The 27,742-nt window shown below is 43.7% G+C and overlaps 4 protein-coding genes across 4 annotated transcripts; all 4 read right to left on the bottom strand.

The window, feature by feature from the left end:
- Positions 1-2,994: 2,994 nt before the first annotated feature.
- Positions 2,995-4,268, bottom strand: LOC144467729 (uncharacterized). Its single transcript, XM_078176645.1, has 2 exons — positions 4,082-4,268; positions 2,995-3,427 (listed from the first exon to the last, which is right to left on the bottom strand). Exons 1-2 carry the CDS (start codon positions 4,234-4,236, stop codon positions 2,995-2,997), a joined length of 588 nt encoding a protein of 195 aa, XP_078032771.1. The 5' UTR covers positions 4,237-4,268.
- A 2,029-nt stretch (positions 4,269-6,297) lies between these two features.
- Osi16 (DUF1676 domain-containing protein Osi16) lies at positions 6,298-7,400 on the bottom strand. The gene is made up of 2 exons (XM_078176683.1): positions 6,911-7,400; positions 6,298-6,680 (listed from the first exon to the last, which is right to left on the bottom strand). Exons 1-2 carry the CDS (start codon positions 7,398-7,400, stop codon positions 6,298-6,300), a joined length of 873 nt encoding a protein of 290 aa, XP_078032809.1.
- Positions 7,401-17,083: 9,683 nt separating this feature from the next.
- On the bottom strand, positions 17,084-20,537 carry Osi15 (DUF1676 domain-containing protein Osi15). Its single transcript, XM_078176928.1, has 2 exons — positions 20,177-20,537; positions 17,084-17,421 (listed from the first exon to the last, which is right to left on the bottom strand). Exons 1-2 carry the CDS (start codon positions 20,535-20,537, stop codon positions 17,084-17,086), a joined length of 699 nt encoding a protein of 232 aa, XP_078033054.1.
- A 2,578-nt stretch (positions 20,538-23,115) lies between these two features.
- Positions 23,116-24,751, bottom strand: Osi14 (DUF1676 domain-containing protein Osi14). Its single transcript, XM_078176681.1, has 3 exons — positions 24,529-24,751; positions 24,061-24,246; positions 23,116-23,486 (listed from the first exon to the last, which is right to left on the bottom strand). Exons 1-3 carry the CDS (start codon positions 24,749-24,751, stop codon positions 23,116-23,118), a joined length of 780 nt encoding a protein of 259 aa, XP_078032807.1.
- Between the last annotated feature and the right edge of the window lie 2,991 nt (positions 24,752-27,742).

The raw sequence follows: 27,742 nt of genomic DNA, 5'->3' as shown, positions 1-27,742 counted from the left end.
TTTCTGCTTACCATACAATCACTTGTAATAATATTAACGCTAACAAATAAATTGTATATAGATACAATATATAGTATACGATACAAAAATATATAATTATATACAATTTCGAATATTTCGTATAGATACAAAATTTATTGCATTATTATCGTTATCATAAGTGATTACACGGTACGTAGGAAAAATTTAGAAAAATCCCAAGATACCAGTCTTGCGAATATTTCATTTGTGGCTCGATAAGTGGTCAGACATCTTGGAAACTGTGACAGTATCAAAAACGAGATTTGCAACTTGGCTTGACCTTGTTATCCAGTTTCACCACGTTCCTACAGTTATTTTGTAATGCAGTAAAAAAGTCGTTAATAGGTCTCTGACACATGGGAAGAAAGATTAACAATCGATATTTTGTCTTAGGTGTCTAGACGCTTTTCTTCCTGCTCGAGAACAATGGATGCTAGAATATACGTAGATGCTAGAATTGAGTGTAGAGATTTCCACGGTGGTCGTTGTGGAATCCGCCGTAGAATAGTTCGCATGACCGAACGAAAGTCGACGGCCAAGAAGGAAGCAGGAAGAATCGTCCGGCGTACTTGAAAAATCGTACTGCCGTTATACCTTTCAAATCAGATCGCGTTGTCTCCGAAAATGTTACCTGCCGCGTGTATTAAGTAGCTACTGGCTGTCGGATGTGGGTCAGCCATTGTGCAGGGTCGATCCGAAGACGGGTACGTGCAACACCGAGGCACACATTTCGTAGTGTGACTTAATTCCGACGTACAGTTACGGCACTCGATTAAGATGTGTACGCAATCCATTCTGATGCGTGACACCTGCGTGCGGCTCACCTGGCTTCGAGCCTTTTAAAACGGTGGCTTCGCTGATTCATGAATTCCACGAGATCCTATACCGTATGTTAATTAAAGCTTCGAATTTTTATACGTTTATCTGTTATTTTATGGAACGTAAAACGTAAAATATTACGAATATGCGAATAAATTAGATTGCAAAAATTGGGTTCAGAAATTAGAAATCATCGCCCTCCGATTCTCCCGGCAACGCGTGACGTATTCGAACGTCCGTGTACGTCATTGCGGAAGTCGATCGTGTCGGCCTTGGACGCCTAACGGCAGCGTTAGCCAACTCGGTGCGCCTCGGTCGGTAGTCGCAAGTTCAATGTCACGGTTGGAGAACGCAGCTGTTGAACACAGGTAACGTTCACCTGCGAGGAATCTTGAGACGCTGTGCGGAAGATCGCGCCACTGCTTTCTGCCACGACCTTGCGGCGCAACCCGTCGGGTATGATGGGTTGAAAAATTAGGACTGGTCTTCAGGCTTTCGGTGATTCCTGTTTAATTAATTAAACCGACTGCTTCGAGGTCAGCTGGATTGTAAAGTGTCAGATTTTATGAACCCCTGAAAGTAGCACCAAGTAAACTCACTTTGCTGTTATTAGTTTTACGTAACTCCGTTTTATTTGGAATTAAAAGGCTGTTTAATATCCTATTTACGGAACGCTAAATGCAGCTGTTTCACATTAGTATACAAAAGTAATGTATCTCTATCTCTATATGTCTATATCTCCATATCAAGTACTATAACTGCGGTTGAATTACTATAACTTAGAATTGCTATAACTATGGTTAGAATTACTATAACTTCGATTTTTATTCCTAATATCTTTATTCCCAAATAGTACACTAAGCTTCGACTTAAAGTTACTTCAAATTCCTAACAGTGAAGATTCACTGACGTCCATATTGTTGCCATCTTGCACGTCCCTCTTCAAGTTTGATAAATTTATCTTGTCGTCAGTGGCCTGCCACTCATCGGAATAAACTGGCCTCGCATTCGATTCGTAACTAATAGGAACATAATTTTTGGACCTAACAGACTTGACACTGTCCTCCTCGCTATAATTTCGAGGAGCTAGGTTCATGTAAGAATCACTATCATTATTGTAGTTCTTCGAGTAAACCGGAGGATTCTCATCAGTATTGTTTCCCACGCTGCTGGTATTATTAGTTAAATAATTATACGTCTGCTCGCGGCGACTGGAGCTCCAGTTTGTGACATTAGAATTGATTGAAGAGTTGCCTCCGTTGGTGGCATCGACGACGTCTGGATTAGGGGACCTGTCTTTTACGAGCGACGAGTTAGCGGTGTGGTTTGTCGTGTCGTAATTTGCGGTTATGAACCGTCTGCCGAAGCTGCGGCCCCATCCACCGCCACCATAACCGCCGCCGCCACCACCATAACCTCCGCCGCCACCGCCGCCGTAACCACCGCCTGATGGAGCACCGTAGCTCTGTGAAGGTACACCATAACTGCTTGAAGGAGGTGCGCCGTAGCTGTCTGAAGGTCCGCAACAGCCTCCTCCGCCTCCTCCTCCACCTCCACCACCTCCTCCATAACCGCCGCCGCCGCCGCCTCCGTTGGACTTTGTGAGGAGGACGATCTCTTTGTAGTGGCCTGAAAGAGTTAATAGCATTGATAAAAACAACGAAGTTTATGAAATTTTTCTCTGAAATTTTCTGGGGATTTTACCTCCTCCTCCTCCTCCACCGCCATAACCGCCACCACCGCCATAACCGCCGCCACCGCCGTAACCGCCGCCACCGCCATAACCACCTCCGCCATAACCTCCGCCACCTTTCATGTATTTGTGCATCAGCATCGCCATGGAGATCATCAAGGACATGCCTGACATCACCATCCCCTTTATCGTTGCTATTCCTGTTTCATATGCAAAATACAGTCACATTTGTTCACCTAGAAAAATTGTCATTTAAAAATACTAAAAAAAAGAAGGGCGGACACTTTACCCACGATCTTCATTTTGAGCATCATCAGACCAGCCATCATCATCATCTTGCACTTTCCTCCGCCTCCTTTGCCACCACCACCACCACCGCCTCCTCCTCCTCCTCCCCCTTTGCCTCGACCTACGACAACCGGAATTTTATTGATCTTATTAATTAATTATTTTCTCCCGAACTAACCTTCCGACAGAGCAGTGTTCTCATCGAACATTAGGTCGATCTGATTCTTCTCTCGTTTCCCGTTCCATCTAGGCAGCGTGATCCTCAAAGCAAACGTGTCGAAGAAGTCGTTCACGCTGCGTTCGATACTGTTGTTCGTGTCGTTATTGGACGCGGGATCGTTTGCCACCCTCGTCTTCACCAGTTTAATCTCCTGTCCCATCAGATAGATTTCATTGAGGCTCTTGATGTTGTCTAGGAATAGACCGAAACGTTTCTTCGCGCAGTTCAGTGAGAAACTGATGATGCAGTAGCCTATGTCCTTCGTTGGGAATTCTGGGAAACCGTCGCTGCTCTCGTTCTTCAAGGAACTCATCTTGGATGAAGGTACTATTCTCATGTCCACGCGGAAACCGTTCTTCCTGATGTCGAATATTTGTCTCCCGGTGCTGATGGGAATGAGGATACCAAATTTTAATAGATGAGATAATTTAATTTTAATAGATATGTGATGAGGAAGTGCAATAGTTAGACTACAGATTTTTATGGGAAATTGAAACTGTGTTCATCAATTACAATAAACGTTCGTTAAATAGACATCTTCTTCTTCCTTAAATAATTTTAATAAGTAGAAAATAATACGTTAAAATTCTTTTAACATCCTTATGATTTTGTATTTTATCATACCATTATTTAATTTTATTATTGCGTTAATGCTTAAAATCCACAGTTTAAAAATAACTGATAAGTAAGCCTTGGTCTGGAGACTTCAACGCCTGTGAAGACAATCTCGATGCTAATGACTCCAGTAACAATAAGAAATAATCACACTCAGCTATAAATATTTTTCAAAAACCATTCCATTTAATATTTCAATGACAAATAAAATAAATATAACTTCGAGCACGTCAAGCTTCATCTTGCAGTAAATAAAACATTTTAATTTTCTTTCTTTAAATTTCTCTCAGAGAAATAATAATAATAAATTTAAGCAATTCCTATATCAATTTTTAGCTTCAAAACGCGTATATTTTGTAACAAAAAAGCTCCTTCACTCTTCCAAATTTTTTATACAGAAATAAATTGAAAAAGATGAGCAATACTGTTGTCTGGCAGTAGATCCACCGAACCCATAAGGATCTATATGCTTGTAATCCTTAACGATGGCGGTATCATCGTTTCCATGACACCGAGCAACGCTCAACAGCAGCACAAACACGACGAGCATAGGTTCGCGCACGGTCCACAGTTTGAACATCGATTCGCGACGGCTTAACAACGAGAAGCTTGATCGCGTGTCTGCCGGATGGTCGAGAGACTGATCCGCATCGACTACTAAATTCGTTTATATACAATGAGATTTATGTCATCCCATCGAATTTTTCCAGCGTTTCGTCACGATTGTCATTTACCGCCGCCTAGGCAAATAACTTAATGATATCCCTGGCCGGTGAATTCGTCCCCGTGGTAACGCGGGAACCGAACAGGATGCGGCGTTTCGAGATTTCCGGGACAACTTGTTAACTGCGATGACGTTACGCTTTTCGCATTATCGGCCAACAATTATTATTCTAATCAAGACGTCGTGTTGCTCGTTGCCGAAGATTAATACGATATTAAAACGCCGGAGAGATGAGAACGTACGTGTCTACTATGATATTAAGTTAACTGATGACTTTAATGTCGTTTGAAATATAGGCTGCCATCTGTAGGATAACATCTCTCAGAATGTATATTTTGTTGTTCAATTGTCAATTAATAAATTCAAATAATAAATACAATATTAATGCTGGAGAGATAAAAAATCGTTTGCTACATAAATGTTTACCTATGTATTTACTACTTACTGTTCACCCCTTGCACTATAATAACGAGTCAGATTCGTGATAAAGATTTCATACGACATCTGCTAAATATGAATATTATTAATTTGTTCTAAATCGAAATTAAATTGAATTCTCTTGTTATCAAAGTTCAGACATGGAAGTAGATAAAGACAATATAAGAAACAAAAATTATCTGGTCCAATCAAGGAAAATATTAAGGACGAATTATTGCTAAATAACGCAGCGTGAAAAGAGCCGTAGTGCATGGGATTAATATAATATTGACGATTTAATAATTATGCAGTCTTCTGCTGACTTTGAAATTTTGATTTTCTCGATTAAATCTTAAATTTGAATAACACCTTTTTAAAAATTAGTTGGAAAGGGCGTTTCATTTTTCAGCAAACAGACAATTGTTTCAGCAAACGTCGCAAGCGCTCCTGTCGAATGACGATCACAGTAGCACACGCGATCGACAGAGCCGCAGATAGTCTAACACACGGCGTCGTGAAGGGGACGACCTTGTTTCGTAACACTCTAATTGAGAGGTACACCCACCCGAGGATTGCCGTCGTCGCGTACGATTTCCACGACGATATATCCTATCACATCGCGCATCCCTCCCATCCTTCCATCTCTTTCTCTCCGATCCGCGGCGCAGGAACGACGGTGGAAAGGAAAATTTCGTAGAAACATTCGAATCGGCAATTTCTACGTTCTGTCCTCCTTTCGCTGGAATTAAACCGAAGCAAAGCGCAGTCATCGTATCGGCGGTTCTTCCTTTCTAAATTCCGAATCCTGCTCACCTAAATTACCGAACCTCGGGACGTCCGTTTAGTTTAGAATAGTCCCCGTTCCGGCCGCGACGACAAGACGAAGGAAATAGGTTCGGTTCTTCGATAGGCGAGGTGGTGATTTTTAGAAACGATTTTTATTAAAACTTTACAATGCATTAAATATAAATAACAATGGGGGGAATCATGTACATGATCCGAACGACGCAACGGCGCTCGCAATAAATACCTACGTACCTATGGATAACTGTAATGGTGATAAAACGCAGGGCGATGAAATGAGACCAGGCGTGGCGCAGGGGGAGCTACCGGATAGAACGAGCTAGCGAGCGAGAAGAAAGCGAGACGAATGGTGCGAGAGGACCTGAAACATGGATCCGCGGAGAACGGTGGGGACAAGCTAGGACCGGAGAAAGAGAGGGAGAACGAGAGAGAGATAGAGAATGAGGAGAGAGAGAGAGAGGAGAGAGGACGATAAAGAGAGGACGAGAAAGAGAGGACGGGATAGAGACGACGTGTTAGAGAGGAAAATAGGAAGGAAGAGGAGTGACCGGTTGGCTAGATCGGCAGACGATTCGTGAGGTGTTGGGGGAGACGAAGTGTATCTCGGTGAGGTAGAGACGTGCTGCTAAATCTCTCGCGCGCCGTCAGCTGTTCCCTGACGGCTCCTCGATGATGATCGATGACGGATGAACGAATTTAATTGAGTCGGATCGAGCGACGGTCCCGCGCGTTCCCGTACTTCTTCACCGCCTGCTCGATGGTCTCCTGGACCGTGTCCAACGATCTACCGTATCCAGAGTGGCCGTAACCGTGGCCACCATGGTGCTCCTCGGAGCTGTGGGTGTGAGAGCTAGAGTACACCGGCTTGCTCACGATCTCGTAGGTGGTCTTCTTTTCACCGCCGCCTGCCAGCGACTTCAGACCGACGATGGCGGACAACATCAAGGCCATCAGACCGGTCATCAAGGCTTTACCGGCCAGGAGAGCCAGGGCTCCGAATCCTACCGCACCCAATGTACCCTTCATCATCATCAGACCAGCCATCAGGCCGCCGTAGCCGCCCTTGTCCTTCTTGCGACCTGCGGAGAAGAGTATCAATGACAAATTAGATCCGATAGAATCTAGGACTAGGCACATGTCAGCTTTTAATCATTGTCTTTGAAGATTTAGTCTATCTTGGTCTAACTTAGATAACAGCGGTTCAATCAAGTCATCGACTGCTTATATCTAATCTAGGGAAAGGTTCAATTTTATCACTTAGAACTCGCCGACTGGCTGTTGCGTACCGACACGAGCGAAGCCAACTCACCAGTTCCAACATCCTTGGCTCCTCCGAGTCCCAGCTGCGCCAAAGTCTCCTCGTTGAAGCTCCTGGCAGCCTCGAAGGTCCTCGGATCGAACAGTTTGATGGAGATGGAGTGGCTGTTGAGATAGCTGCCGACTTTGTGCACCAGGTAGGCATCCAGCCTCTTCTCGACGTCATTGGGGAAGTCTCTGGCCAGGTTAGCGACGACTTCGGATGCAGGCAGGTTGGCCGAGCCATTCTCCTTGATCACGGATACGCCGGGCAGGATGCTGATGTCCTCCTGCTCGGATAGCCTGTCCAGGAAGGACACCACGTCCAGCTTGAGGCAGGTAGCACTGTACGACTTGCCGCAGTCCTTGTTCAAGGTCGACGCCAGGGTCTCCGGCGATTCCTCGAACATCTGCTTCGAGGTGCGTCTCTCGATCTCGCCGAAGGCGCAGCCGACCAGCGCGAGAACGACCAAGGCGCACGCCTGATGCCTGAATCCCTTCATAGCGATGGCAATCGGTTGTGTGTTTAGGTGTCTGTTGAGACGAGATGCTCGAGCCCCTGACCGTGATGATTCCTGCTGAACGTTCCGGTGGCTGCTGAGCGCGTGAACGATCAGACTACGTGATAGAAGCCGTAGGACTCTTCTCCTCGCTCGAAGCTGACCGACGAGGCGCGTACCGTGCACTGGACATACCCTCGGATAGTTGCAGTATATATAGAGCGAGCCACCGGGTAGTCCTTTTTCCTTTTTGCCTTTCGGCCCGTTCCATACATTCTCCGTAGACGAGAGCACCGCCGCGAACGTGCTCTCCTCTTTGCGGACGTCGGAAGAGGGGCCCTCTCGCTCGCGGCCGACGCCGGGCACCAAGGCGAGCACGAGGCGAGAGGGAAGCGTCAAATAGAGCGGAGAACTCGAATCCCTGTCGAATTTGCACGCCTCCGCGGACGGGAAAAAAAGGGCGCCGGGGGGACGGCTCTAATGAGAGCGAAGCCTTCGGACCCATTCGGAATGATCGGTCCCAGCGAATTCGCCGCCCGACCACGCCGGACATAACTTTCCTTCGCGAGTCCGTCTGCTCTAGAAACCTATCGATACGGCACGCCGTGCCGGCGAATCTCCCCGGGTCCGAAAACACCTCTAATCTTCTCCGCCACAGATCCCTGAATTCCTCGGCCAAATTGGGGAAATCCTCGGACAAAAGCCTCTGCTGTAATGCTTGATCGGATCGATGGAATCCTTTGTTCGAACTCGTAGCCAGATTGTTGTAATCCACGATGAAATTGGGGAACTTATCTCTTAGAATGTTCAATCAAATTAATGAAATTCTATGTTAAAATGTATGTCGATAAATTATTAGTAAATGCACTTGGAATCTCCGTGCTCGTTTTACTCGAAATTTATCAATACTAGATTCTAGATCTCTATGCGAAATAAATATTGATTCTATCGAACGAAAGAAACTGAGGTTCGAGAAAAATGTATTTCTTGTTCTAATGATTCTTCTAATATTTCTACTATTTCCTACTTTGTGTATCAATTTTGTCATAAAAGTATAAAATCCGCAGTTTAATCATAATAAATTCAATATACAGAATTACTAACTGTCTGTCGTCTATCGGTGACGATATTATCTCGACTGCGATATTTTTTATTGAGATTGCAAAATTCCTTCTGTGGATAAATTAATTTATACATCCATGTGGTAAATCGTCATTAATTATCTCTTGCTTCACTAATATGTCACCATTTTTATCGTCTCTCTCTTTTTCTCATTCCAGGTTACTAAATGCATTAAATCAATTACTACTTGAAAATGTGATTCTGCGCTCAGAATATGTAATTACGTTATAAACATAGGAGTTCGAGATTAAAATTCTAGTGATCCACGGATAGGACAGATCGCGTGTCGAGTACGCACTGCAATTAACCTTAGCATGTCTTACAAGACGACTCATTACCCGCTACTCACGACTAGAGATTCACGGTCGTCTTCAATTCAGGTGCGGAAAGTAAATGAAAATGTCTACTTCCTATATCCACCTTCAAGAAGGTATATTTAATGCAACAGTGTTTTGGACTCCTTGTCAATCTTACTAATCAACCATACAGTTTATTATTACGAGATCGTGAGATTTTATCGCAGGTAATGATTTAATAATTTATATAATGAATTTATCGAAGCATAGAATTATATTTGGTAGTACGACTTTGTGTAAATAACGCTGAAAAGATTTGAATGCATCGCTATCACTGAATTATTATTAACAGAATAGATTTGTTACCGCTAATCTAATAAACTAGAATAAATTTTGTTTAAATTTAATATAATTGTTTTACAGAAAGAGTGCTCGCGATAAATGCTCGCTGAATACGTCAAGCATCCTAAAAGCGATTTTTCAAAAATTATGACAACTGCGTTGCAATTATGGGATGTCACGACAAAATACTGATAAATGGCGGATCGACCGTGATGGAGGACGTCGTGAACCCAGCGGGAACCACTTTCGATCTCGGCGACGAAACCGAAACGGCCTCGGGGCGAACAAAGACGCCGCGCGACGAAATCCGGCCACCTTATCGGGCCCGGATTCGGCCCGGGGCCGCGGAAAATCCGCGAAGGTATCGCGCGGCGAATGGGAGGTCGCATTATTTCCCTCGGCTGAGCGAAACGAGACGGAGGCCTACTTTAAATTAGCCCAGTTAGCACGCGGGAGATCGGATTTTCGCGCGCCACGCTCGAACGACGGCGCTTCAGACGGATCTGACGGCGAGAAAGTGCGCGCTCGTCCAATTTTCATGGACGCCTTCGCCGCTGTACTAACGCGAGCCTAACGTCCTGATCACGCCTTGGAGAAGTCGCCCATCCTCTCCTTGCGTTTGTTTCCGCTAGCTCGCACCTTTCTTTTCCCGCGACCATCCCCGAATAATAATAAACCTACGACCATCCCTTAAAACATTCGTAAAATCCTTCGAAAAATTTAAAGGACTTTCTCCCAATTTTCCTAAATTATTAAATTAATTTTCTACCTATTTATTTTTATTTAATTTATTCAGCGGTTTCATTAGGAAAAACTATTGTTTCGTAAGAGAAAGAAATTAGAATTTTAAAAGAATTTAAGGTATTCAAATGTTAAGATAAATCGTGAATAGTCTGGAGGTTCTAAATGAGGTGAATGAACTATTCTAGAAATCTACCGTCTCGCAAAAAAGGGTTACAGTTTGTAATTAAGCGATTTAGACAATTAAGAGCGTGTTGGAATTCAGGAAGGAAGTGAACACGATTATCGAATCCTAATTTTCCATTCTAGTACTGTTACCCTAGACAGATGCTCTTTCTATGAATATTTTGCTGTACATAATTTTTCAGACGGAACCATGAATTTTAATTAGCTTGATTAATTTTTTTTCTGGAAAGTGTTATACAAATTGTAGCAACATCCTTTTCGATAAATTTTGTCTTGATTTACGTAGTAAACAGGATATAAATAAACAGAGTAGACAATTTTCTATCATCTTTAAATTGTAGAACTTTAGCACCAATATTCTTATTAATTATTTTACTAAAATCAGGATATAAATGATAGAAAATCGATCCTCGTCTAGAAAATTTTTAATAAAATAAGTAAAACGGTACCCCATGGACTCCTCTTTCCACGGTACGTTCCACAGCGCTTCGCCTCAATTATGCCAATCGTGCAGCCTTTAGAACAATTTCGATATCTAGGAACACATGTTTAGTAAACAAAAAAAGGAAAGAAAAGCAGAGGACTCGTTCGAAATGAATTTAATTACGAGGCAGAAGAGGCGAATGTAATACACGTGTGCTACATGGTTCACGTGTCTGATTAAATATGCAGTCTCAGTCCAATAACGATCGGTCTCATTGCGCGAACACAGTAAACGCATCCACCAAACAAAGACACCCGCTCGTTCCTCCTTTTTTTTTCAGTGGCGCGGTTCGCGCTGACATGTTCCACAGAGGGAATTCCAGGCTACGCATTCCGTTCAAATTGCATTTAATTCGGCGAAGCGCGGGATGCCGGTGAAATGCTCGCGTATCGGAGTAAACGGTCGGGGGTCCGTGAACGGCGGCGCTTAACGCCGCGGAGCGACGGTATTCCGCCGCGCGGCGAGGCACGCGGGCAGAAGACGATGCGCTCGCATGCTCGGCCAGCAGGTGTGTCGGAAAGGAGCGGATTAGCCTTCTTCTCGAGCCGGCTATTTCGCGACTTGTTACTTCCTTTTACCGCAACGCCTTCCTTTCGTTAATAATCGTACGATCTCCTCTGCTCCTGTTTCGAAACGATCCGGCCCAAGAGTCGGCCAGTCGCTCGAAACCATAGAATCACGGCCGGTGCAGACACTATGGCGTGCGCGCGATGACTATCCCTTCCCCTCCCAAATCCAAGCGCGTGATTCTCTTCCTCGTCGAATTCCTGTCCACGCGATTTTTTGAACCTCGGCGACTCTCGCGAGAAAATAAACCGCATTCTTACACCCGGCGCGAATTCCATCTTTGTTTGAAAGGTTTTCCCTTTTTAATTGCACCGCCATGAATGATGCGCTTCATTCATGATCGGTTCTTCATGATCTCGTTTTCCATCGTCGGGCAATTTTCTGAGATAATCAAGTGGGAGGTTGGATCGAGTTCGAAGATATTTTATATTCAAATCCTCTTCCATAAAGGCAATATATCTTCTTTAACAGTTTAGGTGCTTTTGACGAGTATATTCGTCATACCTAAACTACTGTTTAGTTATAATACCAGTCAGTCGTTATAATATACAGTTTCAATTGCAATTTTAATAAAAAGTAAAATATATAAAAGTAAAAGAATATAAATTATTATTATGAAAATACTGTATATGGCAGGAAGAAATAATTGTTCCTTTCTTTGCATTTCGTACATTTCAAGTACCCATTTTTCATAAACTATACTTAGCCCAAAATACATGAATAATAAACTTGTATCTCTAAAATGCGGTAAAATACAAGCGCGTGATTATGGTTGTAACTAGTTTGAATTTGGAATCAAAGAACTGGAGCTGACGCTAGAGAAGTAAAACTCAGGTGTTTACGTTTCTCATGCTGGTGTTCATTCTATTTCTCTTAATCCCGACATTATCTGTGACAGGTCGCTGTCACTTTCTTCAGCCGAACAACGTGTAGTTGCTAGCGAAGAGTTCCGCGAATACTTGAGGGACGTTGCTCGCGAAAGAAATTGGCAACACTGTCCTAAAACTGCTCAAAATCTGGCCGAGTTTTTACGGACTAAATAGTATATAAATGAAGACAGTCAGAGTTTATTAATTCTAAAGATCAGAATTTGTTTAATACAGGCATTTCTGTATTGAAATCTCGTTGAAAAAAGGTGTAGTAAAGCAAGGGGAGCATACTTTTATTAAATCAACAGCTTTCGAAAAAAGATATACAATTTTATATAATTACTGAAACATTTGACATTTCATATGCACCAGCCTAACAGAAGATCCGCACCACTTGAATGAGGAGGATCTATTAAGAGTAATTGGTCGCGGCTAGGAATTCGGTTTGATTGGATTTCCGGCGATCCGTGGAGCCTTTCCAATCCGCCTCGACGCGATCGATCTCGAATCGTGCCGCGAGTGAAACGTGAATAGGTGGTATCCGTCGTCATAACTGTTCCTCGCATACTGTTACCGTCGCCGATGTTCTATACCGTGCGCGATCGAGTACACCGAACGAGATAAAAATTCTATCGGCGCCGCGCGGATCGATCGACGCCGGGCCGAGAAAAAACTGTCAACGACTGGTGCACGCGGCGTCCGCAGGCTATTCCACTTTCCGAGGCTTCGAAAGCGAAAATTAAAGCGTTTCGAAGCCAATCTGCTTCACGGCCGATTTGCGAGCTCGTAAGCGGTCCTTAAGTCGGCCACGGTACGTTTCACGTGGCGATTATCGGCGGAGATGATATTATAAAATAAGGTAAAGTGTTGGTTTCTATAAAACTTCATCGAGTTTGCTGCTCGTCGGAGTTGCCATTTATTTTTACTGCTCGTAAGATCCTTGGAACAACGCCTAGGGAAGAGAATGAAAAGAAGGATATTTAAATTGAAGAATACAGATTTTATGAACTTCTGTTTATTAACCCTTTGGTAATTCAGGCAATCTTCGTCACATTACTATTTATCTATTTAACACATATTTTCTCTTATATTCCGTGTACAATCACTTTATCTCCTGTATTATATATATTAATTAATTAATGAATTTGAGAATAATATTAGGAGAAATCATGTAGCACGTACCGTTAAGACAAAAATGTAACTGTGTATTAAAATCTAAAACTGATAATATTTCAGGAGTTTAACCCCTTGCACTATAATAACGAGTCAGACTCGTGGCAAAAATTCCATGAAAGATCTACTAAATACGAATATTATCAATTTCTGCTAAAATGAAATAGAATTGACTTCGTTTGTAATCAAAGTCTAGAAATACACATAGTAAAAAGACGAGAGTTGTTTGGTGCTATTAAGGACAGCATTCAAGAAAAATAAGCGCTAATCAACGCAGCATGGAAGGAGTCGTGGTGCAAGGGGTTAAAAAACAGCGTCGATTTTCTCTCCGTCTGCATGGATAAATCCACTGTTTACGATATTCCCTATGTATACGACGTTAATTACCGAGCCGATCGAAAGCAGCGTGCTTTCGACTTCGTAGAGACCGACATGTAAAACCCACAAAAAGGTGGATCGTTCGAATCCGATCCCATTCAGCCGCGACCTCCGATTTTACGCGACCGTCTCCGTCTAAGCCGCAATCAGGCCAACCCGCGCTTTCCTAGCCGTGCCACCCTTTTTTTGCGTCGATTTTTGCTCCCGATCGTTGGCGGATCCAACCGATCGATCTGCCCGCGTATTACACATTCGAAACGGTGAACGTAATTGCGCCGCGCGGTTCGGCATTAAAAACGAAGGATCCGTCTCCGGCACCATTCCCGCAACGAAAATCGACGCCGCCACGAGAAAGTTAACGCTCACCCCGGCGATTTACGAGGCTTCCCCGAACAGAGATCCGCGCGATCCACGGAGGAAATCGATCGTTCCGATGGTGAATGGATCGCGGCACCGAAACCGTACCGCGGACGATAAGACTGCGTGTCTGACCATGAGCACTGGATCTACTGCGACCGAAATAAATGGATTCATGGTTTTCCATACATCGCGGATCTTTACGCGTGCATAGGATATGCAAATTTTTAGGGTGAAATTATAGATATTGCGTTTGAATAGTAGTGAAGAAATTTATTAATTCGCGGAGGCGTTAAAATAAAAATTGTATTAAATATTAATTAAAGTCTGTTAGACTGCAAGACGAAATTTTTCTTGCGATTTTAAAATAAAATTTGTGTAGCCTTTTTATTTTATTTACAATTCTACTTTTACTTTCCCTTTAATTACAGCTTCATTTATTTTAACTCTTTCAATTTTTATGAAGTATTTGTCTTTGATTAAGATCAAATATCTGCTGACTATTCGTTAAGATTTCTCTTCAGGTTCGTTCAGTCTTCTAATGACAACTCTGAGTAATCAAATCTCCAATTTCTACGTAATTCGCTAATAAAAGAAAAACTGTATAAAAACCTCGCATTTCAAAATCCACAGATGTTATAGCAATCCACGAGAAACCGTGGTGTTTTCTAAAGATTACCTCCTCCCGGTATCCCCTCATCGTCACTATTCCCATCATCGGTATCATCGCTCATTCGAAAATTATCAGACCTCGAAATCATTAGAATACCCAGCATCCCATTAAGACCGCGGTGAATTTTCATAAGAGAACGCAACTCTGCATTTCTTTAGGAAATCAATGATCGAGAGGTGGATCGTTAATGTCTCCGAAATCAGGCCTGAGAAGAAATGTGCATCCGCACCAATTCCCCGGCCGTTCATGGTCCCGTGCGCCCGTCGACGGTTCACGCGTCTAATATTTCCGCGACGCATCGTTCTGTGTGCATGCATCCGTTCCATGCATCCGCGTTTCATCGAGCCGTGGGTCCGGTGAAACGCGAAAAATCCAGGGTGGCGACTGGGGCCGTGCCGCCCAGACCTCGTTCATTCAACACAACGAGCATCCGTTACGCGCTCGGACACCGTACCACGCGTATCCTCGTTGCAGCCTTCGTCGGCCCCCACGAGTGCATCCCGATGCTGTTCCGCGAACGACGCGCCATCTTTAGCGATCCAGCGATCCACAAAACGGGCGCGGAAAATGGATGAAGCTTCCAAGAAGCGTGCAACGATCGTGGGAAGTGCGTCGTAGGGTGTATGCGCTTGAATAGTGCAAGGAATTTAAGTTAATTTGGTTCTGAGAATAGGATGATTGTTCTTGAGAAGGGATGACAAATTTTAGTTTGAAATAACATGGTGATGTTTAATATAGAAGACCTTTGATATAGAAGACCTTTAATATAAATTTTGTAGAAGAGTTATCGCAAGATTCTTGAGAAGGGATGAAAAACTCTTAGTTTGAAATAAAACGCTGATTTTTAATATAGAGGACCTTTGATATCAATTTTGTGATGAAGTTAATGTAAGATTCTTGGAAAGGGAAGGAAAATTATAGTTTGATATAAAACGCTGATCTTTAATATAGAGGACCTTTAATATGAATTTTGTATTAACACATTTTGGAATTAACGTAAGATACTTAAGCGTTTAGGGTACTTAGAGCTAACAGCTAGTACAGAAACTATGACTTCCCTAAAATTTCCAGGATACAAAATTTCTAGGAGATAAAATTATTTCAATAATTCAATTTTGAATGAGCTTAATAATTATTTGCATAAGGTCCGAAAAATTCTGTTCTACAATTTCAACCCCCATCGACCTAAATATTTTAAAAATCAAGAACAAATTCAAGGATCCAGTCCAAGTGTCAGAGGGAATCCTACAAAGTTCTAGAGACCCTAAGTATCAGCAGAGTGTGCGAGATTGTAGAAGAAACCCGATGACCGACCGTCATGCATCAGGCTTTATCGATCAGCTTAGCGACGTTCTCGAAGCTCGGCTCGGCGGCTCTTGACGGTGCTGTCCTCTCGGTCGTCTCGTATATACCCGAGTCCGATGCCCTCTCCTATCCGCACGGCATGGCTACAACCGATCCCGTTAGGCTGGCTCTCCCCGCTCCGCGGCGAGTCAGTGATCGCCGGGCTGAGAGAGGCGTCCGGCGTGGTGGGAGTCCACGTGGAGGTAATGACCCACTGACCGTGATCCTGAGGATCCACCGAGGGGGAAACAGGGCCGGCCAATCGGAGTCACGGTCAGCTTTCCCACCTTTCCCGTAACAGTGACCCCGATTCCTTCCTCTTCCGACTCTCCCACCTGTTCGCCGAGACCGACGGCTACTTCTCCCCACCTGCGGCTGCATTCTCTCCCGCCCGCGTTCGCCTTCTATTTGGGTCGTTAGCCTTCTCCCTCTACCCGACACCTGGTTAACCTGCTTACCCGCGTCATTATAGATTTCCAATTTCCTCGTTTAATCATTTTTGGCCACCGGCGGCTCGTCCGACGCCGGTCGATAGGGTTCCGAAGGGACTTAGGGCGATAACCAGTGTTAACTTTAGTCCAGAAGGTCGATGTTAGGTCCAGGAAGTGGTTTGGAGATTTTTGAGTAGATAGAGTCGAATAGATGTCCTTAAATTTTCTGAGAAGTCTACGCCAGAAGACGTTAATATTGATAGGAAAAAGGGATTTTTAGTTCGTTTTTAAGGGTTTCTTGGAAACTGGATATTCATTCTTTCTTTGCAAGCTTACTTTAAACTATAAAAATTAATGCAAAATTATGCAAAGTACAAATTTGCATCATCTCTTCTATCAAATGGAAATTAGATAAAAATCTTTCTTTAGTCTTCACTTTTCCATATTACAACCATTCACATTTTGCAATAAATGTAAAAATTCTCTATCCAATCACAACGTTTCCGAAAACCTAATTCAAAAAGGTTCAAGAACAATCCTACTGCCTCTCAATACGATAAACTAAACACAAATTTATTCACAAATACAATAAATAATAACAGTTCAAAGGATCCGTTAAAAAAGTGAACGGACGTGTATAAAAATAGCGTGACGTCTTTATTCACCGCAAGGAAGACAATAAATTAAAATGAAGGGATGAGGGGATGAAATATGGCGAAGCGTCTACAGTGGCAAGTCCTGGTAAGGATACTGGTCCGGGTTGATTTCCGGCGCCCATCCTCTATAGGGTTGGTTCACCTCTTCCTGCGACCTGTGCCAGTGTTCGTGGTGCACTTCCGGCTTCACGATGCCATAAGTAACCCTGGCAGGATACGACGGAGGCGGAGTGAGCAGGGCCTTCAAGGCCACGGCGCCGGACAGGAGCAAGGACATTAATCCAGCGCCGAGTCCTTTGAGACCGATGAGTCCTATAGTGGCGATCACGATGGGCAGGACGATGATGGCCTTGAGTTTCAAGAGCAGCAACAGCGGCAGGACGATCCTCTTCAGCTTGGTGCGCGCTGGAATGAAAGAGAATCTTGTTAGATTATAAAATATCTAGAAATATTTAGTACTTGTAATTTTTAAAATTTGGAGTTTTAATTGAGAGGATAATTTGTCAGGAATTTTCAGGATATTTCGGAGAAGAATTGGTGAGACGATGATGTCCCTGTTCAGTCATTGAATGTAAAATGTCAGCGAAAATTGTAATAAGTGGCATTGCAAAGGGTTGAGGTTACTCCTCAACGCTTCGAACGAAGACGTTGTTAACCCCTTGCCGTACTTTGACGAGTCAAACTCGTGATTGAGATTTTTAGTACTAGGCTGTTAGATATAAATGTTTATTCGTTCCTTTAAGTATGAATCAAATTTTATTCTCTCGTCACCAATATTTAAATATTCAAGTAGACGCAAGTACACAATAATTGTAAAATTCCTTTTTCTTCTAAGATATTAGTGCGATCGGAAAAATTCTAATCATAGTAATTACAAAGAAAATGGTAGAGCAAGGGGTTAATAGAGATTAAAAAATCCCAGACCATCTGCCATTGCACAAATTACAGACATATGATCATATTCTACAAGGCATATTTTATTTGTGGGATACGAATAATTACAATGGCATACGCGCGATTTGTCACGTATACATAGAGCCAGGGTTGTAGGGACAGACGATCGGGGGATTCAATGGATTAAGTGAAATTCGTCACGGCGATTGGTTTCAGCGGCTGGAAGGAGTTTCTAGGAGCCTCTAATGGCCACTTGTCGGCGAGTCTACTTTCTTCGACATGTGGCACTCTCGTTCAAGGTCCTTGTTCGGCGTGTTCTCTCGTCGATCGTCCCAGAAACCCGGAATCCCGGCGGCGGCCCACTTTATCCCGATCCCTCTCTCTCTCTCTCTCTCTCTTTCTCTTCCTCCGTCCCCTACTTCGAAGATCGCCGCGGCGTTTTCGCGGATGCAGAGGAAGTGGGACGCGTCTTCGCGGCTTTCTTCTGCCGTCCCCTCGTCCTCCACCACCTCCCCCGCAACAGACGCCGATAATCCGCGGCGCGGGGAGGGGCTGGCGCGGGGAAAAAAAATATCCGGAGGTAATCTAGACGGTCGAAAAGAGGCCGGAGAAAGAGGAACGGGAGACGATGCCGGGTTTGCCGGCGAAGCCAATCGGAAGACCGAGCACCGGAAGTGCTACTTTCCGGCCAATCGAGAGACCGGATCGTGGCTTACTTCCAGCGGATTGGAGGGCCGATAGAAAGGCGAGGTACTATAAGATCGTGATCCGGACGCGATCCAGAGACAGATCAGACGGCGGCGAGGCCGGTTAGAAGAGCTTAAGAAGATTTTGGAGGATTCTTTGGTCGAGACTATGCCGGGGCTCATGAGCATTATTTTCAGATTCCAGTGGTCGTCGAGTAAGGAAGAGTAGCGTGTATTTAGTTCTATTTCTTTCGAGAGGGAATTTGTTTTTCTTGATCTAAGTTCTAAGTTCGAATCTAAGTTAGTTTCTTCGAAATTTGAATAGAGTATAGGTAATGCGTATAGGGGTTGGAAAATATGTTGGAAAATTAGTAGACTGCGGGTCTTTATGCAAAATAAAAATTTTTCAACGAGCTTGTGAGATAGAAATTTAATGGAAATGCTTCTCTTAATAATTTTAAATATTATTGAAATAAATATTATTGAATTCTTCATAATTCACCTATACATTTTCGTCATAAACGCGTCAAATCCGCAGTTTGGTAATCAGAGATCAGAGAATAGGGTAATTATAGTATCAATTATAGTTAGAAATTATAGTATCAATTATAGTTAGAAATTATAGTATCAATTATAGTTAGAAATTATAGTATCAATTATATTAGCAATTATAGTATCAATTATAGTTAGAAATGATAGTATCAATTATATTAGAAATTATACTATCAATTATATTAAAAATTATAGTATCAATTGTTTACTTAGAATCTTTGCTACTTTCTTGCAGACTTCTAATTTTAGTTCATAGTAAATTCCGTCACATGTTCTTGGAAATTTCTACAGAGAAATGTAGAAAATTCATTCACCGTCTTCAGAATTTATTTTGACACGTCAGAAGACTTGTTAATAGCACTGAAAGTTCGAATCCCATTATGACGCTGTCACGTAGAAAATTAACTTGCCAATAAATACTGTGCAAACTAATTTTTCAATTACATTTTAAAGAGAAACACTCTTGAAAATTGTCTGTCGAAGAAATATGTCCGTATACAGTGGCGTCCTCTGGCTCGAACGTCTTCTCAATTAGCAAGCGAGTACTTTGCATGAAAGAGAGCATCCCGGAAGCCTAATGGTACTAGTTTAGTTTCGCAAGTGTAACAACAACATATATCGGTCATTGTACCCCCTTTTAAAATTTTCTCTTAAATTTCTAACCTATTAAGCGACTGCATTTTACAGTATAAAATTCTGCATACATAAGTAATGAATTAATAAGCTATTATCTTTAGCCTGAAGATTTGACCTACCATTATGCGGATATGATTCACCGTAACAAAAATATGATTGTCGGTATTAAGTAAAACCGATAATACGTCTTATCCAACGATAATGCTTGCAACTGTGATTGAACATCTTATGCAACGACGATCAAGCTATTACGTCCGCTAACTCGCTTCACATGAAATGTAAACTCTCTCTTCAATGATCTAAGTCTTCAACGTCTATGATGCACACGTCAATCTCGGCTCAACCAAAGTTCAATTCAATTTTAATGCGTGAGTAGGGTATGTCGACCTCACCTTCGGAAGCTCCAGTTGTGAGTCCTTTAAGCTCCATCCCGACCTCCCTCTGTCCCAACGCTCTGCCAAACATGTCAGCCGAGGATCCATCATTAGGGAATCGGATCTGGATCTTCCGTGTCCTCAGGAACTTCTCGATCCTGCCGACTAAAGGATCCTCGCTGGTCCTGGCAAGTTCAGGGTCCTCGTCCATGTCCACTTTCTCGAGGCTGACCATGTCACCGAATATCTTGATGGTATCCATGCGATTCAAATCGTCCATCGCCCTGGTCAGCTTGGTCTCCGTCTCCGCCGCCGACGAACCGCCGTCTGCAGCGGCGAGCGCAGTCAAGGACAATACGATCAGCAATTTCCCGTTCATCGTGATTTGGTATCGCGAGGCCGAAGAATGGATTTTGACTGTTTGCCCCCAGGGGCAATTTTTCTTTTATACGTTGGGACCGTGGCCGATGGTGGGGCCCAGTTTGAACCATTTGGCAAGCGACGTGCAAGGACCGCGGTGTCAGGAATATTAATTCGATCGCGTTCGGACGGGCGCATGCACGGCCGTCGCGGTCTCGTGACGTATCGTCTGCCGATAGAAACTAATTTTCCTTTTACCCGGGGATATCACTTTCGAGCGATCGCGAGACCGCTCCCACGTCTAATTGGGTCTCTAATGGCTGCAACGTGAGCCGGCTGCGACCAATTTCCCTTCACGCGGGCTCGGGTTTCGATAAACGAGACAATACGAACGGGATCGACATGTCATCGATACAAGAAGTAGTACTGATTTCTGATTCTTTGTTTCACAATTTTTGCAACTATTGAGGTACTTTGTTGGATATTTAGTGAAAAGAGTGACATCCTAAACCATTAAGCTATAATTGCACTATAATAAAACCTTGCACTATAATAATGAGACAGACTCGTGATAAAGATTCCATGTAAGATTCATTAAATTATTAACTCCATTTAAATCAAAATTAAATTGAATTCTTCTATTATCAAAGTATAGGAACGGAACTAAGAAAAGACAATAATTATGTGATCCTATTAAGCAAAACATTAAGAACAAATTAGTACTAATCAAGGTAACGTAAAATGAGACGTAGTGTAATGGATTAAGCTTTATTGAAAAATTAAATAAAAATAGTTAATTGTATCCTGGAAAGTATCCATTTATAGGTATTTTATCATTTTTGTATATATAACAATTTTTTTATCAATAAAAATACTTTTAAATCCGCAGAGGTTAACCTGTCCTCATATAGTTCGCAGAACATTCAAAAACAATTCAAACTACTCCCTATTATAGCTCAAAAGAACGTCTGCTTAAATTGCACAATTTTTGCGTATATTCAATCTTCGACTCTTAAAAAATTGATTAAAAATCCAGGCTCTCTTCCACTTCAGCTACCTTAACTAAACAAATTGCATATCATAGCGATATATCGTGTCAAAAATCCTTCATTAGACTGATCATCAGGGTCACAAGAGCTCCGGCTAGAAAGCGCCGAACGTAGCCGACAAAGCGTCGCGATGGTCTGCATATCTGAAGGAAAAAGGAACAAAGGGTGGAGCTTAAAGTCACCTGCATTGTAGTACACAATGCGCCGAGCTTGAACAACGAGCCACGGGAAATATTCGGGACGGTCTACCACAATGGCGACCGTGCCGCGTCGCTCGTCATATTCAGGAGCGGCACGGTAATAAGTTTCTGGTGAAAATTAGATTTCCGTGTCCGTTCGTGTGACACGGAATGGCATGCAAAAGGCGGCGGCGTGTGTCCCGAATGTTTCGGCGTCGTCCGTTTTGTCGAGGAGCGAAATGGAACGAGAGCCTCGCGCCGGCAATGTAGGGGGGGGGGAACGCGAGAAAACAGAGTACATACTGACGAAAGCCGCGCCGCGGTGGGAGTGCGAACGAAACGTGGGTACCGGCCGCATCCGATAGGAATCGCATATGAGCCAGCCGGCGTGGATGCCTGATATCCCAGCGGGGCACAAACTAATCACGTACGAAGCGTTTTCTATGCACCTGGCGGACAGGGCCGGGGTTCGAGCATAAATAATTTCTTCAAATTAGAAATCGCGCTTTCGAACGCGGTGCCTCGCCCATCGGGCGCTAGACGAAATTCTACGACACCCTGATGGCTATGGGGCTAATGGTTATTCAGATCTTCCCGTTACATTTGCGTTCAATAGTATTCTAAACTATGGATTCATAATTGAAATTGCATAATATAGTTTGTCAATGAAACAAAAGCAATCTAAATTCGCTGGGAAAAGTTTAAAATTATTACAAGTCCGACTACTTTAGCACACGTTTAATATCTTCGCTCGGGTATTCTTCAACTTCCGAGGATGCAAATTACATCATTTACAATTTGTAAAAAGTACGACACCGTGTCGAAAATCGGGAAACAACCATCAACAGCGTCGAGAGGTATAATTAAATTTAATGGCATGTGGTTTGTTCAAATCAATTTGTCAATCCTTTCCGGTAGGAATTTCGTAACTTTTCAGAACGCAAATTAAAGCCGGAAGAATGTGCTTTATAGTAGACCCATTCGCAATTTGTACAAATTACGACATCGTGTCGAAAATCGAGGCACGCCGATAGCTTCGAACAGCACGAATCAACATACACAAGGTTGCTCGAAATTATATTTTCGGCGCTTTCCCCTAGGAATGTTTTAACACTCGACACCTCGAAACGAAAGCCAAAGGAACGCGAGTTACGGTAAAAATAGTCGTGTGAAGCGGCGGGCAGAGGATTTTCGTAGAAATAATTTATTATCAGTACAGTTGGTCGTCGAATAATTTAAGTGGTCCATAAGTTAGGATACAGTTATACATAAATACTAGTCTAGCAGTCGTGAGCCGAAGGGTCCGCGCCCACCAGGCTCTATGGCCAATGGTTTCCCATCGTCGACGGAGTCGTCAAGATCGCCTCATTTAATGAGCTTCGTTCGTGGCGGGCGCTTGAGCCGCGTACGCCATGTCATGGGCGTCTTTCTCAGCCTCGAAGCTTCTCTTGTAATAGCCCTGCTGTTGGCCCAAGCCGCCGGATGACCAGCCCTGGTTGCCGCTGTCGACCCAAGCGGGCTGAGAGTTCTTGCTGAAGAAACCAGCTGGACCACTGCCGCCGCCGTTGAACAGCTTCTGGAAGGCCAAAACACCGGCGACGAGCAGAGCGACCTTGCCGACGATCAGGGCCTTTGCCACCAACAATCCAAGACCTCCGAGCAGGATCGGCACCAGAGCGAACAGCTTCACTGCGACTGCGGCTACCACCGGCAGGATGAGCTTCTTCATCTTGCCGCGACCTGGAAAGCGCGTAACACGGTATAAATAACGCGCGATGCGAACAGGACAGAGTGCGAAGAGAACATGGCACGGGCAAACGGAACGATTATAAATAGCTTAACAAGCTGTACAAACTGGAAAGGATGCTCGAGTGGGCCTTCTTTCCTAGAAACCGGGTACCAAGAACTTGGTGGCCAACTCTATAGAAACCCGGCGCTGTGATAAGAGCTCTCGACGAACGTTCCGCGTCAAATATTTCACCGTGGATCTCCGGCACGCGGTCAACCTTACGGATCCATGAATGAACCGGCGACAGGACGAGTGTCCTTTCTTCGAGGCGGGGTTGGGGGCCAAGGTTCCAACGAGGAAAGGGAATCCGAGGAACAAGTTTGTCCGGTTAACAGGTTGCCGCGGCGCGCGTGGATGTCGCGAAGGTGAAAGGCTCTCTCTCTCTCTTTCTCTCGGCGAACAGTTTGTTCGCTCGTGACAGTGTCGAGACACCGGCAGCGTCGTCGTCGTCGTCGTCGTTGGGAATGGGAGGGACGGATTACGTAATGGGCACGCCGCTATCATAGGCGATAGTTGGAAAGTTACCTTCGTCGAAAGTGCGGGAAATAGAGGCGTCCTCGGGTATGCTCAGCTTCAGGCTGTGGCTCTTCACGAAGGACATCGCGGACTCGTAGAGCATGTTCACCAGCTTGACGGCGCGGTCGGACACGTCCCTCGGCAGCTCGTTCATGACGTCCATTTCCGTCTTCAGGTCCTTGCCGTTACGTTCCACTGGAACAAGCAATGAATCGTGTAGAGACTCGTTCACTCTGTTCGAGCGACGATGGTCCAAAAAATTGGCCGACGCTGCCTCCAAACGTATCAGAGGCTACCTAAATCTGTGGCTAAACCTTGATCGTTAAGGTTATGTCCTTATATGTTAACACTTCTCTAACTTCTCTAAGCTATATGTATCGTTAACACTTCTCTAACTATCAACGAGCCGACGGCTAACCAACAATAGAACTCCACGATGTCCACCGGAAGTAAGTAATCCAAAGTATCCAAACTCACTTGGCGTTTCCCGGACGAACTTGACGCCGTCGAAGATCTCGATGTCGCTGGACCTGGCGGCCCTGTTCAAGGTGCTGGCCGCCTTGACGAACATGCAGCTGAACAACGCGTCCTCTTGCGCCAGGCAATCGAGGTCCATGTTCGCCTGCACGTTGTTGCCGTCCGGCATGGGCACTGCCATCACGGACGCAGCGAGAAGACTCAGTATCACTGTCTTGATCATTCTGATTGTTTCTCGATCGGTAGATCCTCTTTCTCTCTCTCGGCGATTAGACACGGTTCAGAGACGGTCCGGAGCACGTATCTCGGAAAATTTTCGGGACAAAGTGTGATCTGACCCTCGGTACCGTCTATCTTTATAGGTGTGCACCGGCAGGGACCCTCCCCAATATCCCCACTCCGTCTCGCGATGACGCGTATGACGAGACCAAGGCACGCGTGAACCGTCATCGGTGGTTCCCTGACCACCTCCCCGCGGACGCGACAACTTTCTTCGATAATTTTTTAAACAAACCGCCTCTCCGCCGTAGAGCCTCGGCCCGGCTGGGCGGACCTTAGTCTAAGCGATCCCTGATATTGGTGGGCCGCGTGGGTCCGCGGATTTGGGTCAGTAGGGAGGCGACGTTTTAGACGCCGGTCTTCGAAGATGCATCTCCCGGACGCTGCACCAGAACCAATTAGCCGGAGCGAGGCTCAGCTTTGTCTGAAACGAGCTTAGTCCTCGGGTATGGTCATTAGAAGTACTCGATCATGGAATCCTGCGCGATGGTTCAACCAGGTTTGCGTTACTCTTAAAATCATCGAATTGTGGTACCTTTGTAATAACTCGTTACTAACTTGGATGTCGATTGTTTCAGGCTAAAGTTTACAGCAATACATCCGATGTCTCTTTAGCTGTAAAAGTGCATACGATATTTCAGTTCCATGGCTGACACATCGTGCAACAGAAGAAGAATCGATTGCTCATCGATGAAGGAGTGAAACGCTCTATGCAAATCAAAACAATGGAATTTCAAATCGGCACTTCGGGAAACGTCGAGGAATGTCCGAGGCGTTGGAATCCCTGAAAGTGAGAATCGGGCTTCTTCCGTACTAAATTCGTCAATTGGTGAATTAACGGTGTCCCTGATAATCGATCGAATGCTTGGAATACGCGCGGACACTATTTTTAAGAGTTTCCATATTCATGCCGGCGAGGTTTTACTAAGTCATCGGGCTCCGTTGCCCCCCGCCCCCCGATTTCAAAGTCGTAACCACGTGGTAGCCGGCCCAGTCACCCGGTAGGCATTAAAAGCCATCATCTTTATTCCACGACGATTCGTAGCTCGCATTCCACGCGACCCGATAGAAGAATTCGACGGAATCGGGCCCACGGGCCTGACAGATAAATGTACGACGCACGACAGCCCGATGGCTATTTGCTGACTCCGCTATTAACAGATGTTCGTGATAATTCGTTTCATTCTGGTTGGCAGATTGAAATATCTCGCGAATATCTGCCTTTTAATTCGAATGTTTCTCTTAATTTGAAGTTTTCTTTTAATTTGAAGTTTTCTTTTAATTTGAAGTAGTCTTTTAATTTGAAGTTTTCTTTTAATTTAGAATTTTTGGATTTCGATGATAGAGATATCGATTTTCCTATAAGATCCAAACGGCGGCTGCATTCGGATGCGTCCACGTGCAGCGAGCTGCTCACCTTGACCCACAGACGCGGCCACCGGGCGCTACAAACCACGGATTACATCGGCATCGTCTGATATAACACCTATTCGAACAATTTTCTTCTCGTGAAAATATAATGTTCCCACCTGTAGGACGTGGTTAACGGAAAAAGAAGCGTAGATTGTATGCTGATGGGATAGTAGGTGGACCAAGTGAGTAATCTAGTATTTTTTCCGAGAATGAAAGGCCCGGGCTCATTAGTATTCGCCTCGCGCGATGTCCCGAGGCTAGTGAAAGACTAGCTATTTTTGATTGAAATTATTCTAAACCCTATACTTGCGATCCTTTTTTCTTAAATTGCTCACCGTACGTAATTATTAATCTTTAGAATCTATTAGGTCTACCGGAGAGTTATGAAAGAAGATAATAAATTTTATATTCATTTAATAATGTTTATTGTACTGTATAGTTTTCGTCTTTAATTATGTTCTTTGTCAGCGTGATTATAAATTATAAATATAATTTCTGAAGAATGTATCGAGATTGTGAATTTCAATTAACGTCATCGAATATAACTATACAGTAGACCTAATATATACAACCATATTTATAATTCTTTTTCTAGTAGAAAAATAATTTTACAAAATTTTTTACTAAAGTCATATGCCAGTCGAGGAAGGCGGCAGAAATTTTCTGAACCCGTTTCCCGAAAAAAGCAGTTTTTCCACTTTCTTCTATGACGAAACATTTCGTATAGCCACGACTGGTTCCATCCGAGTACTCCTTTGTATTCAAGCTTCCTCCGGCCGTTCCATAAAATAGCACATCCTATGAATCTTAATCGCCTAAGCATTTCATACCCGTATACCGCGAAATCGGAATTCAAATATTCGTCAAATAGATCGGACGCGGCGAAGACCCGAACACCTGTTAATAATGTCGCGATTAGAAAGTCAAATTATGATCAAACGGTCTCAGACTCTTGGTCACCGTGGCATTCCTGTTCAGTCTACAGCTAGTCACTCTAAGTTGGAGCTTCGCCAAACACGAGTCCTCTCGATCAACGATATTAATCTTCCGGTCCGAAACGTGGCACTCGAATCAATCTCGAGGAAAAATAATTAACATCTTTGGCTTCCTGGTAGCTTTTAATACAGAGAATTAATTATTCATTTGCAGTATTTTATATTCAGTTAGCGATTCTTTATAATTACGGAAAGAAAATTCGCAGCGTATATTAACCACTTGCCGTGCCATTTTCTTCACTAATTATTGGGATTAGGAATTTTTCGAATACTTAAATTGCTTGTCTGAATTCACACGAATACTTAAATATCAATAGCAAGAGATTAGAATTTTATTCCAATTTGAATTTCTATTGCGAGTCGGACTCGTCACAGTACGGTAAGGGGTTAACGCAATACTGATTTTTATGCAAGTTGAAAAATGCTTCAAATAAATCGCACGCGAATAGATAATTAAGGAAAGTTGCTCTTTCTTTTGAGAGTTTTAATCAATTAATTTTTAGTGTCTTATCGATTCATTTGTGTTT

This window comes from Augochlora pura, chromosome 3 (assembly GCF_028453695.1).
Source record: "Augochlora pura isolate Apur16 chromosome 3, APUR_v2.2.1, whole genome shotgun sequence".
Classification (NCBI taxonomy): Eukaryota; Metazoa; Arthropoda; class Insecta; order Hymenoptera; family Halictidae; genus Augochlora; species Augochlora pura.
The sequence above is the reverse complement of the archived record's forward strand: the minus strand, read 5'-3'. Positions and strand labels throughout refer to the sequence as shown.